Source organism: Entelurus aequoreus, linkage group LG10 (assembly GCF_033978785.1).
Source record: "Entelurus aequoreus isolate RoL-2023_Sb linkage group LG10, RoL_Eaeq_v1.1, whole genome shotgun sequence".
Classification (NCBI taxonomy): Eukaryota; Metazoa; Chordata; class Actinopteri; order Syngnathiformes; family Syngnathidae; genus Entelurus; species Entelurus aequoreus.
The window spans coordinates 36,751,479-36,767,515 of NC_084740.1; the positions used below are offsets into that span (position 1 = coordinate 36,751,479).

Consider the following 16,037-nt stretch of genomic DNA (forward strand, 5'->3'; position numbering starts at 1 on the left):
TGTTCTTGATAAATCACACTGCGTGTGCGAAATAATTGTGTTTGCATTTTCTTTACCCAGTATTTTGGGCGTTCTGATGATCAGGTTATAGTCTGCATATTCATGAAGGCACACATGCTAAAAGGATTGCACTTCTTATTCTGCTCACTAGGGAGACGCATTTCCTGCGCACAAGTTTAGCAAATCAGCTTTGCGAGTTTGTACGCGTTTTAGGGCACACAAACATGAGGCAATAAGCGCATTAAACAAAAAATGTGTTTAAAAAAAGTAATTACGGTAGCAGGACTCTGCTGAGATTTTAAACCGCCAGTCATAATTTACTTTTGGTCAGCAGAGGATATGGATAATGCAACTTCCTGTGGACCATGTGACTGATTAATGTGTTAGGGTAAAAGGACTCAGTGAAAAGTAATTTAAATGGGAATTTTAACTAAATAGTTGTTGCTATTTAAAATAAGGAGTAGGGATGTCCGATATTGGCTTTTTGCCGATATCCGATATTGTCCAACTCTTAATTACCGATACCGATATCAACCGATACCGATATATGCAGTTGTGGAATTAACACATTATTATGCCTAATTTGGACAACCAGGTATGGTGAAGATAAGGTCCTTTTTAAAAAAAGTAATAAAATAAAATAAAATAAATAAATTAAAAACATTTTCTTGAATAAAAAAGAAAGTAAAACAATATAAAAACAGTTACATAGAAACTAGTAATTAATGAAAATGAGTAAAATTAACTGTTAAAAGTTAGTACTATCCATGCACAATCATGTGTGCTTACGGACTGTATCCCTTGCAGACTGTATTGATATATATTGATATATAATGTAGGAACCAGAATATTAATAACAGAAAGAAACAACCCTTTTGTGTGAATGAGTGTGAATTAGTTTTTTGGGTTGGTGCACTAATTGTAAGTGTATCTTGTGTTTTTTATGTTGATTTAATAAAAAAAACAAAAAAAACAAAAAAACCATACCGATAATAAAAAAAACAATACCGATCATTTCCGATATTACATTTTAAAGCATTTATCGGCCGATAATATCGGCCTGCCGATATTATCGGCCGATAAGGAGTAATACAAATATGTAGAAAGTATAACATTTCTGAATGATTTAATTCACTACATTTCATGCTTTTTCCAGTAGTTTAAATACATCTTTTGAATTGTCTTTATTATATAAGCAATCAGATCTATGTGCAAGACACTTTGCTTAATAAAAAAAATTATTTTATCATGAATTAAGGAAAGACTGTAAAGACAAATAATCCGTTCCAGGGTCAAACTGAGAAGTTGGAAGAGACTGACTGGCGTTAGAATCAGCCTTGCTCATTGTTGACATTCCTTGGAGAACATGCTGGTTCTGAAACAGACCGACACACGTTATCACGTTCTGGCCATCAGAACCATGCAGTGTCCATGCAGGTGAGATGGTTAAAGATGGCCGCCGCATTCCAGCTGTGAAGACATGTCCACGCGCGTGACGACAACAAGACGCCGCACGGAACCAAACACCTCTGTTTGGGTCAAAACAGGGTCGGACCTTGTCAGCTCTTGTAAAGCTTGTTTGTTGGCGGATGTTCTTTGTGCCAGCTGGGTGTGGTCTATTTGCTGGTGTGTCAACCGTACACAGGGCTGATGAAGGTCCAAACAGCCTGGCGCTGTTTAGCAATCACACGGTAATCTGATCTGCTCGTTGGCTGCTTCTGACAACAAGCCAGCACTTGAACATCCACAACCTCCTCCGAGTGGAAAGTGCATCATTTGACTTCCACCACTGTTTGTTCACATCCATTTGAGCAAATATAAAGTGGCACCTGCGCATATACTTTAATAATCTGTATGGATTAATTTGATTAGAGAAAAGCTTTGATTTATATTCTGTCGCTTCCATTTGTTGACTAATAAAAAATGATAAATTCCGGACCGCATAAAAGTAGGTGAAACAAGTTGAATAGAAGGTAAAATAAGGTAAACAGAAAGTACTTGAAGTGAATTAAAAGGTAAAATAGGTGAAAAAAGGTAAAAATAATTTAAAACAAGGTAAAGGTAGTAAATAAAAGGTAAAATAAGGTAAATACAAGGTACATGAAAGGTAAAAGAAGGAATATGGAAGGTAAAATATGTACCGTATTTTTCGGAGTATAAATCGCTCCGGAGTATAAGTCGCACCGGCCGAAAATGCATAATAAAGAAGGAAAAAAACATATATAAGTCGCACTGAAGTATAAGTCGCATTTTTGGGGGAAATGTATTTGATAAAACCCAACACCAAGAATAGACATTTGAAAGGCAATTTCAAATAAATAAAGAATAGTGAACAACAGGCTGAATAAGTGTACGTTATATGAGGCATAAATAACCAACTGAGAACGTGCCTGGTATGTTAACGTAACATATTATGGTAAGAGTCATTCAAATAACTATAACATATAGAACATGCTAAAAGTTTACCACACAATCTGTCGCTCCTAATCGCTAAATCCCATGAAATCTTATACGTTTGATTGATTGATTGATTGAGACTTTTATTAGTAGGTTGCACAGTGAAGTACATATTCCGTACAATTGACCACTAAATGGTAACACCCGAATAAGTTTTTCAACTTGTTTAAGTCGGGGTCCACTTAAATTGATTCATGATACAGATATATACTATCATATATACTATCATCATAATACAGTCATCACACAAGATAATCACATTGAATTATTTACATTATTTACAATCAGGAGTGTGGAGGGGGGGTGGGGTGGGTCTCTTACGTGAATGAGCTAAATAATATTATTTGATATTTTACGGTAATGTGTCAATAATTTCACACATAAGTCACTCCTGAGTATAAGTCGCACCCCCGGCCAAACTATGAAAAAAACTGCGACTTATAGTCCGAAAAATACGGTAAACAAAAGATAAATAAAAGCTAAAAGTAGTAAATAAAATGTAAAATAAGGTAAACAGAAGGTAAATATAAGATCAAAGTGGGGATTCTTAATAGGACTAGTTGTTAAAGACCCCTAAATATTCAGCACAACAATTAAATGTGTTTGGAGATGTCCTCATGGGTGGGGTGGAATTTGGCAATAATCACGTGGTGCCACCAGAACGACACATCTTCAGTTGTGTTCCCCGACGTCAATGGGTGTTTCGGCCATTTATCACAAGACACCCTCTGCCGAGGTTGGCCCACCACAGGCTGATCGGACCTGGGTGTGTGTCGCACGGAGGCACCGCGTGGTTATTTGGCAGCCCATGCTGCACCACTGTGCTTCAGCCACAGCCAGTGACTGCTCCGTTCTACAAAGTTATTCAATTGCCTTCCGTTGGGCCTGTCCTCTGATCCCTACTTCCTTCAGGAGCCTCGTGCTGGAACTGGCTACAAAGCCTCTACAGCTCACCTCCACTGGCCACACCTTCACGTTCCAGCCCCGTGCCTCTGCTTCAGCTGCTGAGTTGGCATATCGCAGCCTCTTCCGTTCGAATGCTTCATCGATGGCGTCCTCCCATGGGACCGTTAGCTCAATGATGACGACATGGCGGCAGGACATGGACCAGAGGACAAGGTCTGTGCGCAGGTTGGTCGCTGCAATTTCGGGTGGGAAGATAAGCCTCTAGCTGAGGTCTACCCGCATTTCCCAATCCCGGGCTGCGTTCAGTGGGCCTAAGTCTGGAGGTGATGGCTTGGTCCGCCGTTTCTTTCCTTCCCGTATGAAAGTTGTTTTGCGTGGGAAGGTAGCCTGAGCATTTAGAGGCATGGCATTGGTGATTACTCCCTTATTCTCAAGTTCGGCAGCCAAGCACTTCAGTACCTGGTTGTGGCGCCAGGTGTATCTCCCTTGAGTCAGACTGGTCTTGCAACCAACCAAGATGTGTTTGAGGGTTGCTGGGGCTGTACACTGGAGACAGACTGGGTCCTCTCCATACCAGAGATGTAGGTTGGTTGGAGAGGGCAGGACATCATATGTGGCTCTAATGATGAAAATTAGTCTATTAGACTCCATGCTCCATATTTCGTTCCATGTGATTTTTCTCCTCTCCATGCCCTCCCACTTCATCCAGCGGCCTTGCTGGGCTTGGGAGACTGCCTTGGCACACTTGGCTGCTTCCTCCTGGTGGTGCATTTCCTCCACCACCATTGCAGTTGCCTTTTGCCAAGTGGGTGCTGTTGCTTCCAAACCAAGGCCCCCTCTGCCATATTGGACATGCTCCACTATATCCCGGTGTCTGAGAGCAGTCTTTGCCACTGCTAGTGCTGCAGATGGATTCCATTTCCTCCCTGCTGCTAGGGTTGTAGCAGCACCTCTGACAATTCTGTGAGAGAAATTTCCAGCCTTGATTTGGCACATTTGTACTCCTCCACCACGCTTGAGATCGGTAGGGAGAGGGCTCCTTTGCCATACAGGCCTACGCTGCTAAGACATCTCGGCAGTCCAAGCCATTTCCTCACTTGTGCATTCACCAGCCTCTCCAGCCGATTGGCATGGGATAGAGCAGGGGTCACCAACGCGGTGCCCGCGGGCACCAGGTAGCCCGTAAGGACCAGATGAGTAGCCCGCTGGCCTGTTCTAAAAATAGCTCAAATAGCAGCACTTACCAGTGAGCTGCCTCTATTTTTTTAATTGTATTTATTTACTAGCAAGCTGGTCTCGCTTTGCCCGACATTTTTAATTCTAAGAGAGACAAAACTCAAATAGAATTTGAAAATCCAAGAAAATATTTTAAAGACTTGGTCTTCACTTGTTTAGATAAATTCATTAATTTTTTTACTTTGCTTCTTATAACTTTCAGAAAGACAATTTTAGAGAAAAAATACAACCTTAAAAATGATTTTAGGATTTTTAATGACATTTACCTTTTTAATTCCTTCCTCTTCTTTCCTGACAATTTAAATCAGGGGTCACCAACGCGGTGCCCGCGGGCACCAGGTAGCCCGTAAGGACCAGATGAGTAGCCCGCTGGCCTGTTCTAAAAATAGCTCAAATAGCAGCACTTACCAGTGAGCTGCCTCTATTTTTTAAATTTTATTTATTTACTAGCAAGCTGGTCTCGCTTTGCCAGACATTTTTAATTCTAAGAGAGACAAAACTCAAATAGAATTTGAAAATCCAAGAAAATATTTTAAAGACTTGGTCTTCACTTGTTTAGATACATTCATTAATTTTTTTTACTTTGCCTCTTATAACTCTCAGAAAGACAATTTTAGAGAAAAAATACAACCTTAAAAATGATTTTAGGATTTTCAATGACATATACCTTTTTACCTTTTAAATTCCTTCCTCTTCTTTCCTGACAATTTAAATCAATGTTCAAGCAAATTTTTTTTTTTTATTGTAAAGAATAATAAATACATTTTAATTTAATTCTTCATTTTAGCTTCTGTTTTTTCGACGAAGAATATTTGTGAAATATTTCTTCAAACTTATTATGCTCGCCGTCTGTTCGCTGTTGCGAAAAAGCTAAGTAGCGCTCTATCTGTGTGCTTTTAATTGTTCTACAGCTTTCTTTATCACTTCTCAAACATTTTTAGTGGTACTATTTAACTTGCAAATCACCCGATCTCTGTCCCACCACCCTTTCCTCAGCTAGCTAGCTGCTAAGCTAGCGCGGAGAAAGGCAGCGCCGGTCAGTAAGAAGCTACTCCTACAGACCGCGACCACTTCCCTGAGGACAGCAGGAACTTCACTCGGTGACAGAAAACACTGTGAGTAATGGCTTCCTGCGCGTCTTGCACCATACTCACGGAGAGGTTGGCTCTGCTAGAGGGCCGTGTCCGCCAGTTAGAGCAGAGTAATGTCGTAACTTTAGATGTTGCGGACACATCTGCTAGCGTTAGCTGTAGCGAGCTAACTAGCCCAGCTTGTAGCAGTCCTAAGCGGCCTACAAGCTACGGTGTACCGGTTGAGACGCATAATAGATTTAGCTCTTTAGCTAGTCCTACACCCCAGTCTACCGGGCACCACACCTTAGTTATAGGGGACTCCATCACCCGAAACATAAAGCTTAGCAAACCAGCCACAATAAAGTGTATCCCCGGGGCCAGAGCACCTGACATTGAAGCTAATCTTAGGGAGCTAACTCGCAACAGGCCTAGTAAACACGTACGACAGGCTAATCGCACCACTAATTATGCGAATATAGTTGTACACGTTGGCTCCAATGACACTAGAATGAGACAGTCAGAGATTACAAAGAGAAACATAGCCAGGACTTGTGATCTCGCCAGAAAGATGTCCAGGCATCGAGTAATTGTCTCTGGCCCCCTGCCTGCGAGAGGCAATGATGAGAGATATAGCAGATTAGTCTCGCTTAACAAGTGGTTGGCTAGCTACTGTAGGACGCAGGGACTAACGTTTATTGATAACTGGCCCTCTTTCTGGGGCAAACCAGGCTTGCTGATGAGAGACGGCCTTCACCCTAACCAGGAAGGCGCCATCATCCTGTCTAGAAACATAGACTACTATTTAAGTCTCACTTGACTGACTACACTAGAGCAAGCCCGGTCACAGGCAATTACAATGTCTGTTAGTCCGGGTGAGGAGTCAGTTAAGCTAGAACTAGCCAGCGCCAGGCTGGATAATCCATGTACGCATAGCAATTCTCTTAGAATAATACACAATTCACATAATGTTTTTTCTGTTGTGTCTGTGTCAGAGGTGGACATGCATTCTACTGAGGTGGCAAATTATGATATGTCCAGTCTATTGCAGCACCAAGCAAACAATCGGAAAATTCCCGTCATATCAATTCCTAGATATGGTCGAAACTATTTAAAGTGCACTACGCATAATAAACGCAACATTGTTAATATTGCCACTACGGATAATCTTAACAAAAACTCGTCAAAACAGCCCAATACCTATAATATGGGCTTTTTAAACATAAGATCATTGTCTCCCAAGGCGTTATTGGTTAATGAGGTCATTAGAGACAACAATCTTAACGTCATTGGTCTTAGCGAAACCTGGCTCAAACCGGACGAATTTTTTGCGCTCAATGAGGCATCTCCTCCTAACTATACGAATGCGCATGTTGCCCGCCCTCTTAAAAGGGGAGGGGGTGTCGCACTAATATACAATGACAATTTCAACCTTACCCCTAACCTAAATAATAAATATAAATCGTTTGAGGTGCTTACTATGAGGTCTGTCACACCGCTACCTCTCGACCTGGCTGTTATCTACCGCCCCCCTGGGCCCTATTCGGACTTTATCAGTGAATTCTCAGAGTTCGTTGCTGATCTAGTGACGCACGCCGACAATATAATCATAATGGGGGACTTTAATATCCATATGAATACCCCATCGGACCCTCAGTGCGTGGCGCTCCAAACCATAATTGATAGCTGTGGTCTTACACAAATAATACATGAACCCACGCATCGCAACGGTAATACAATAGATCTAGTGCTTGTCAGGGGTGTCACCACCTCCAAAGTTATGATACTTCCATATACTAAAGTAATGTCCGATCATTACCTTATAAAATTTGAAGTTTTGACTCTTTGTCAACAAGCTAATAATAATAATAACTGCTATAGCGGCCGCAACATTAATGCTGCCACAACGATGACTCTTGCTGACCTACTGCCTTCGGTAATAGCACCATTCCCAAATTATGTCGGCTCTATTGATAAACTCACTAACAACTTTGACGATGCCTTGCGCGAAATTATTGATAGTATAGCACCGCTAAAGCAAAAAAGGGCCCCTAAAAGGCGCACCCCATGGTTTACAGAAGAAATTAGAGCTCATAAATTATCATGTAGAAAACTGGAACGCAAATGGCGCGCGACTAAACTTGAGGTTTTCCATCAAGCATGGAGTGATAGTTTAATAACTTATAAACGCATGCTTACCTTAGCTAAAGCTAAATACTACTCAAATCTCATCCGCCTCAACAAAAACGATCCTAAATTTCTGTTTAGTACAGTAGCATCGCTAACCCAACAAGGGACTCCTCCCAGTAGCTCCACCCACTCGGCAGATGATTTTATGAATTTCTTTAATAAGAAAATTGAACTCATTAGAAAGGAGATTAAAGACAACGCATCCCAGCTACAACTGGGCTCTATTAACACAAATACGACTGTATATACGACGGACACTGCCCTCCAAAATAGTCTCTCTATTTTTGATGAAATAACATTAGAGGAATTATTACAGCGTGTAAGTGGGATAAAACAAACAACATGTTTACTTGACCCACTTCCTGGGAAACTTATCAAGGAACTGTTTGTATTATTAGGTCCATCAGTGTTAAATATTATAAACTTATCACTTTCCTCCGGCACTGTTCCCCTAGCATTCAAAAAAGCGGTTATTCATCCTCTGCTCAAAAGACCTAACCTCGATCCTGACCTCATGGTAAACTACCGACCGGTCTCCCACCTTCCGTTTATTTCCAAAATTCTCGAAAAAACTGTTGCACAGCAGCTAAATGAACACTTAGTGACTAACAATCTCTGTGAACCTTTTCAATCCGGTTTCAGGGCAAATCACTCTACGGAGACAGCCCTCGTAAAAATGACTAATGATCTATTGCTAACGATGGATTCTGATGCGTCATCTATGTTGCTGCTTCTTGATCTTAGCGCCGCTTTCGATACCGTCGATCATAATATTTTATTAGAGCGTATCAAAACACGTATTGGTATGTCAGACTTAGCCTTGTCTTGGTTTAACTCTTATCTTACTGACAGGATGCAGTGCGTCTCCCATAACAATGTGACCTCGGACTATGTCAAGGTAACGTGCGGAGTTCCCCAGGGTTCGGTTCTTGGCCCTGCACTCTTTAGTATTTACATGCTGCCGCTGGGTGACATCATACGCAAGTACGGTGTTAGCTTTCACTGTTATGCTGATGACACTCAACTCTACATGCCCCTAAAGCTGACCAACACGCCGGACTGTAGTCAGCTGGAGGCGTGTCTTAATGAAATTAAACAATGGATGTCCGCTAACTTTTTGCAACTCAACGCTAAGAAAACGGAAATGCTGATTATCGGTCCTGCTAGACACCAACATCTATTTAATAATACCACCTTAACATTTGACAACCAAACAATTAAACAAGGAGACTCGGTAAAGAATCTGGGTATTATCTTCGACCCAACTCTCTCGTTTGAGTCACACATTAAGAGTGTTACTAAAACGGCCTTCTTTCATCTCCGTAATATCGCTAAAATTAGTTCCATCTTGTCCACTAGCGACGCTGAGATCATTATTCATGCGTTCGTTACGTCTCGTCTCGATTACTGTAACGTATTATTTTCGGGCCTCCCTATGTCTAGCATTAAAAGATTACAGTTGGTACAAAATGCGGCTGCAAGGCTTTTGACAAAAACAAGAAAGTTTGATCATATTACGCCTATACTGGCTCACTTGCACTGGCTTCCTGTGCACTTAAGATGCGACTTTAAGGTTTTACTACTTACGTATAAAATATTACACGGTTTAGCTCCAGCCTATCTCGCCGATTGTATTGTACCATATGTCCCGACAAGAAATCTGCGTTCAAAGAACTCCGGCTTATTAGTGATTCCCAGAGCCAAAAAAAAGTCTGCGGGCTATAGAGCGTTTTCTATTCGGGCTCCAGTACTCTGGAATGCCCTCCCGGTAACAGTTAGAGATGCTACCTCAGTGGAAGCATTTAAGTCCCATCTTAAAACTCATTTGTATAATCTAGCCTTTAAATAGACCCCCCCTTTTTTAGACCAGTTGATCTGCCGTTTCTTTTCTTCTCTCCTCTTCTCCCCTGTCCCTTGCGAGGGGGAGTTGCATAGGTCCGGTGGCCATGGATGAAGTGCTGGCTGTCCAGAGCCGGGACCCCGGGTGGACCACTAGCCTGTGCATCGGTTGGGGACATCTCTGCGCTGCTGACCCGTCTCCGCTCGGGATGGTTTCCTGTTGGCCCCGCTGTGGACTGGACTCCCGCTGATGTGTTGGATCCACTGTGGACTGGACTTTCACAATGTTATGTCAGACCCACTCGACATCCGTTGCTTTCGGTCTCCCCTAGAGGGGGGGGGTTACCCACATATGCGGTCCTCTCCAAGGTTTCTCATAGTCATTCACCGACGTCCCACTGGGGTGAGTTTTTCCTTGCCCGTATGTGGGCTCTGTACCGAGGATGTCGTTGTGGCTTGTACAGCCCTTTGAGACACTTGTGATTTAGGGCTATATAAATAAACATTGATTGATTGATTGATTGATTATGTTAAATTTAAAAAAAAATTATTCTGGCAAATCTAGAAAATCTGTAGAATCAAATTTAAATCTTATTTCAAAGTATTTTGAATTTCTTTTAAAATTGTTGTTCTGGAAAATCTAGAAGAAATAATGATTTGTCTTTGTTAGAAATATAGCTTGGTCCAATTTGTTAAATATTCTAACAAAGTCTAGATTGGATTTTAACCTATTTAAAACATGTCATCAAAATTCTAAAATTAATCTTAATCAGGAAAAATTACTAATGATGTTCCATAAATTATTTTTTTAATTTTTTCAAAAAGATTAGAATTAGCTAGTTTTTTTCTTCTTTTTTTCGGTTTAATTTAGAATTTTAAAGAGTCGAAATTGAAGATAAACTATGTTTCAAAATTTAATTGTCATTTTTTTCGTGTTTTCTCCTCTTTTAAACCGTTCAATTAAGTGTAAATATCATTAATTATTAATAATAACATAGAGTTAAAGGTAAATTGAGCAAATTGGCTATTTTTGGCAATTTATTTAAGTGTGTATCAAACTGGTAGCCCTTCGCATTAATCAGTACAGTACCCAAGAAGTAGCTCTTGGTTTCAAAAAGGTTGGTGACCCCTGGGATAGAGCGACCTCATAGATGGAAATTGGCCACATGAGACAAGGCAGCAGCCCAAACTGAAAGCACCACAGCTTCAGCTTCCCAGGGAGAGCGGTGTTATTGATCTGCTTGAGGCCACTGATTGTATCCTGCCTGAGTTGGTCCACCTGCTTCGAGTCTTTGAGTTCTGCGCTATACCAGCGGCCGAGGCTTTTGATAGGCTTTTCCAGAACTGTTGGTATTGGCTCATTGTTGATGTTGAACCTCTCATTGGTGAGCTGGCCCTTGATGGTGGAGATACTGCGGGATTTGCTTGGTTTAACCTCCATTCGTGCCCATTTGATGTATCCCTGGAGTTTATGAAGCAGGCGTTTGGTGCATGCGTTTGTTGTTGTTATTGCCGTCATGTCGTCCATGTACACCCTTATTGGAGGAAGACGCAGCCCGCTCTTCAACCGCTCCCCTCCAACCACCCATCGGGATGCTCGAATAATGAGCTCCATTGCCATGGTAAACGCTAGTGGAGAGATGGTGCAGCCCGCCATTATGCCTACCTCGAGGTGCTGCCAGGCAGTTGTACTGGCCTGTGCTGTGATGCAGAACTGGAGGTCTTGGAAGTAGGCTTTGACCATCCTTGTGATGCCCTCAGGGACTTGGAAGAAGTTGAACGCTGTCCATAGAATCTCATGAGGCACTGACCCGAAGACATTGGCAAGATCTAAGAAAACCACATGCAGGTCTTTCTTCTCCTTCTTGGCCGTCTGTATCTGGTGCCAGATGACATTTGTGTGTTCCAGGCATCCTGAGAAACCGCCTACCCCTGCCTTCTGCACTGAGGTGTCGACAAAGTTGTTCTTCAGCAAGAATACTGAGAGCCTCTGGGTCACAACACTGAATAATATTTTTCCTTCCACATTCAGAAGACTGATCTGGTGGAACTGGTCAATGGTTGAGGAATTCTTCTCTTTGGGAATCAGGATCCCTCCTGCCCTTCGCCATGCATTTGGTATAATTCCTTTTTCCCACACCACTTTCATTAGCTTCCAGAGGTACTTCAAGACGCCTGGAGTGTTCTTATAGAGCCTATATGGAACGCTGTTGGGTCCAAGGGCCGAGGCTGTTCTTGCCCACTTTAGTGCTCTCAACTTCTCTCCATGTGGGGGGCCTCGTTTCGAACTGGTGCTCAGGTGGTTGGATTGGTGGCATGTCATCTGGAACGCTGGCTGGCACATGCCTCTGGCTGTCGAAGTAGGTCTTCCTCAGGTGGCTGAAAAAAAGGTGCTCCTCTAGTTCCCTTATGGGTACTTTGAGGATCCCAGTTTTCGCCTTGACTAAGAGGTCTTTGACAAACTTGTAGGGATCTCTGTAGAAGGCAGTCCTCGTTCGCTCTTTCTTCTTATGTTGCTTTCTCAGGCATTCTGCTCTTCGCAGTGTTGCAAGACGCTGCTTGATGTCGCCCTGTAGTGCTTCAAGTCCTTTCCTTTCCACTTCTGTGGCCTTTTTCCACTGCTTTCTTAGGTCCCTTCTTTCTTTCACAAGTCTCTCAATCTATTGTCGTCTCCTGGACTTCAGAGGGGCTGACGGTTACGTCTGTGTCCTGAGGTTCTTACTTTTCATCCCAAGTCTCTCCACTCCATAGCTGTAAATGATCTCTCCAATCTCTTCCAGCTTTCTTTCCACTTTCCACGTACCCTTTCAGACCTTCTAAAAGATGGACAAGGTCTGTTGCGGTGGTGGTTTCCCACTCCTTTTTCTGGCAGGATTTAGTTCCACAAGATTTGAGGCTTCCGTCCATTCATCTTCCGCTCTACTGCTGTCTGTGGCTGAGTGGGCTCTGGACTCACGTCCGTTGGTGGATCTGTGCTTGATTGAGCTTCGTCTGGGGTTGTGATACCCTGTGGACTGTGGTGACTATCCTGCCACTGGGCTTCACTCGACTGATTTGCCCTACCTCTGAGGAAGTAGTGGTCAATGCAAGGCCCCTCGCAAAGCTCTCTCAGGCACTTTTTCCTGCCCTGATGGATCTTGAGACCCTTCTCTGATGTAAACTTTTTCCAGCCACAGATGCAGCTTTGTAGCTTGTGTCCTGCCAGTGCCGTTACTCCGTCAACTATCGTAATGATCATTTGACTCGTTGTCGTTTCCGTTCAGGGTCTGTTACTGTGTGGTCTGCCGGTGAGTCATCTTCCGCCCCCGCAGACTCTAGGGGTGTTTTTCCTTTTGAACTTTCCGTAGCAATTGTTGGGTGGATCCAGGTCACTGTGTAGTGAAATGGTCCTGCCAGCATGGGTAGCTAACCCATGCCAGCCCCGTTGGGGTCTGTTCCCACCTGTCAGCAGTCTCTTCAGGCCGTCAACAGGTCTTTCCTAGGTCGTCAGCTGCCCTTTCGCAGCGGTCACTCGTTTTGACACCAGACATCAGGATTCTTGATAGAACTAGTTGTTAAAGGTCCTTAAATATTCAGCAAAACAATTAAATGAGGTTGGAGATGTTCTCTGAAGTGGGGTGGAATTTGGCAATCATAACGTGGCGCCACCAGTACAACACAGTAAATAAAAGGTAAGATAAGGTAAATATAAGGTAAAACAAAGACAATAGAAAATAAAATAAGTTAAATAGAAGGTAAATAACGGGTATAAAAGGTAAAAAATATGTATAAGAGCTCAAAGTGGTAAATGAAAGGTAACATAATGTAAATATAAGGTAAATATAAGGTGAAAGAAAGAATATAGAACGTAAAATAAGTTAAATAGAAGGTAAATAAAAAAGGAAATACATTGAATAAAAAGTACAATAAGGTAAAATAAGTTCAATAGAAGGTAAATAAAAGGTAAAATACATAAAATAAAAAGTAAAAAAGGAATATAGAAGCTAAATAAAAGGTAAAAAATGGTAAATAAAATGTAAAACAATTTAAATAGAAGGTAAAAGAAGGAGTTAAGAAGGTATAAGAAGATAAAACAAGGTAATATACAGTCAAAGAAGGTAAATAGAAGGTAAAACAAGTTAAACAAAACTAATATAGAGGGTAAAAGAAGATAAAACAAGGTAAAAGAAAGCAAAAGAAGATCAAATAAGTTAAATAGAAGGTAAAAAAAAAAAGGTAAATAAAAAGTATAAAAAGGAATATAGAAAGTAAAACTAGGTAAAAGACGGTCGAATAACTTCACTAGAAGGTAAATAAAAAGATAAAAGAAGGTAAATAGAAGGTAAATAAAAGGTAAGAGAAGTTAAATAGAAAGCAAAAGAAGGTTAAATAAGGTATAAACAAGGTAAAAGATGGTCAACAGAGGTGAAAAGAAGGTAATGAAGTTTATGGCAAGTAAAAAAAAATCGTTATTCCAAATATTTCCCCTAAAATACGCATTGAGGCTATAAAGTGTGTTTTTTAGATTTAGAATCGGCATGAAAAAGAATTGCGATTTGAATGTGAATCGATTTTTTGTGCACTCCTAATGATCACGATGTAATGAGAGTATTAAAAGTTCTATCGTATAAAGTGCGGTCTATAACACACAACCCTGGCCCGTAATAAAGAGAAAAAACAACAACAAAGAAAACATGATGTGTGTCGCGTATTCTCCTCATAACCTTTTCAATACTCACATCTGCCATATTGAATGTTTGCCCCACCTCCCCCAGAGGGAAAAGCGGAAGGCAGCAATTAGTGAAAAGGTGTCTCCTACCTGACAGTGGCTCCCTGGGCTTGACCTCCTCTTCCGGCTCCTTGTGCACCGGCTGCTCCTCGGGGCCCTGCGACGAGTGGTCGGCCCCGGACTCCCTCTTCATCTTCCCCAAGCCCACCATCTTCATGAAAGACACGCGGCGGCTGCTGGAGTCGCACTCGCTCTCCGAACAGTTGAGCTCGCCGTTGGTGCGGAAGCTGAGGGTGTCGCGGTATTTGCCCGCAAACCTGCAAGGAGCGAAAACGTATGGAGGTTAATTTGTCCTTATTACGAGAGCTTTTTTGGACACTGAATTCCTCCAACTAAATGTTTTCGTGTTTAAATTTAGCGAATTTTGTTATATTACATAAAATTATGTTGACAATTTCACTGAATAAAAAATTGTGAGCAACATTTGCGTGATAGAACACCTCGCTTTAAAATTCGTTGTAAAAAAAAAAAATTCTGTGTAAAAAAATTGGTGCATAACAATTCAGTGTAAATAAACTCAGTGTAAAAAATTATTCCATCCATCCATCCATTTTCTACCGCTTGTCCTTTTCGAGCCCGCGGGATTGCTGGAGCCTATCACAGCTGTATTCGGGCGGAAGGCAGGGTACACCCTGGACAAGTCGCCAAAAATTCAGTGTAAAAAATATTCAGTGTAAAAAATATTCCATCCATTCATCCATTTTCTACCACTTATTCCTTTCAGCGCAGACAAATTCAGTGTGGAAAAATTCAGTGAAGCAAGGAATATTTCTGTACTGAATTTTGGGAAAGGAATTTTTTTACATCAAATTTTTTGATGTAAAAAATTTTTTACACATTATGCTGACAATATCACAGAATAAAAAGTTGTTTAAAAAATAAGTTTGTCAGAACGTAAAAATTCAGTGCAAAAGAAAATTCATAGCAGAAAAATTCAGTGTAAAAAAATTTGGTGCAGAAAAATTAAGTGTAAAATTTTTTTAAGCAGAAACATTCAGTGTAAAACAAATTAGGTGCATACAAATTTTGTGTAAAAAAAATTTATAGCAGAAAAATTCAGTGTAAAACAAAAATGGTGCAGAAAAAAAATCAGTGTAAAAACATTTTAAGCAGAAAAATCCAGTGTAAAACAAATTTGGTGCAGACAAATTCAATGTGAAAAAATTAAGTGTATAAAAAAATCAGTGCAGAAAAATTCAGTGAAGCAACAAATATTTCTGCACTGAATTTTGTGGAAGGATTTTTTTTTATCACCTAATTAAAAGTTGTGAGCAAAATGTGTGTTTAAAAAATGAGTTTGTCAAAATACAGTGTTTTAAAATTCAGTGTAAAAAAGAATTTTCTGAAAAAAATTTGGTGCAGAAAAAGTCAGTTAGAAAAATTTGGTACAAAAAAATTAAGTGTAATTTGTTTTAAAGCAGACACATTCAGACAAACAAATTTGGTGCAGGAAAATTCAGTGTAAAAAAATTTTAAGCAGAAAAATCCAGTGTAAAAAAATTCAGTGTAAAATGATTCAGTGTAAAAACTTTGGTGCAGAAAAATTCTGTGTGAAAAATATTTAGTGTAAA

The 16,037-nt window shown here is 40.9% G+C and overlaps 1 protein-coding gene across 4 annotated transcripts in view; it reads right to left on the bottom strand.

Moving 5' to 3' along the window:
- exoc3l2b (exocyst complex component 3-like 2b) overlaps positions 1-16,037 on the bottom strand; it is a 93,018-nt gene that overhangs the window by 30,294 nt on the left and 46,687 nt on the right. For all 4 annotated transcript variants that reach the window (XM_062060702.1, XM_062060701.1, XM_062060703.1 and 1 more), the window contains one exon: positions 14,497-14,723. In XM_062060702.1, the coding sequence (XP_061916686.1) occupies positions 14,497-14,723 (227 nt within the window). The remainder of the gene's footprint in view (positions 1-14,496; positions 14,724-16,037) is intronic.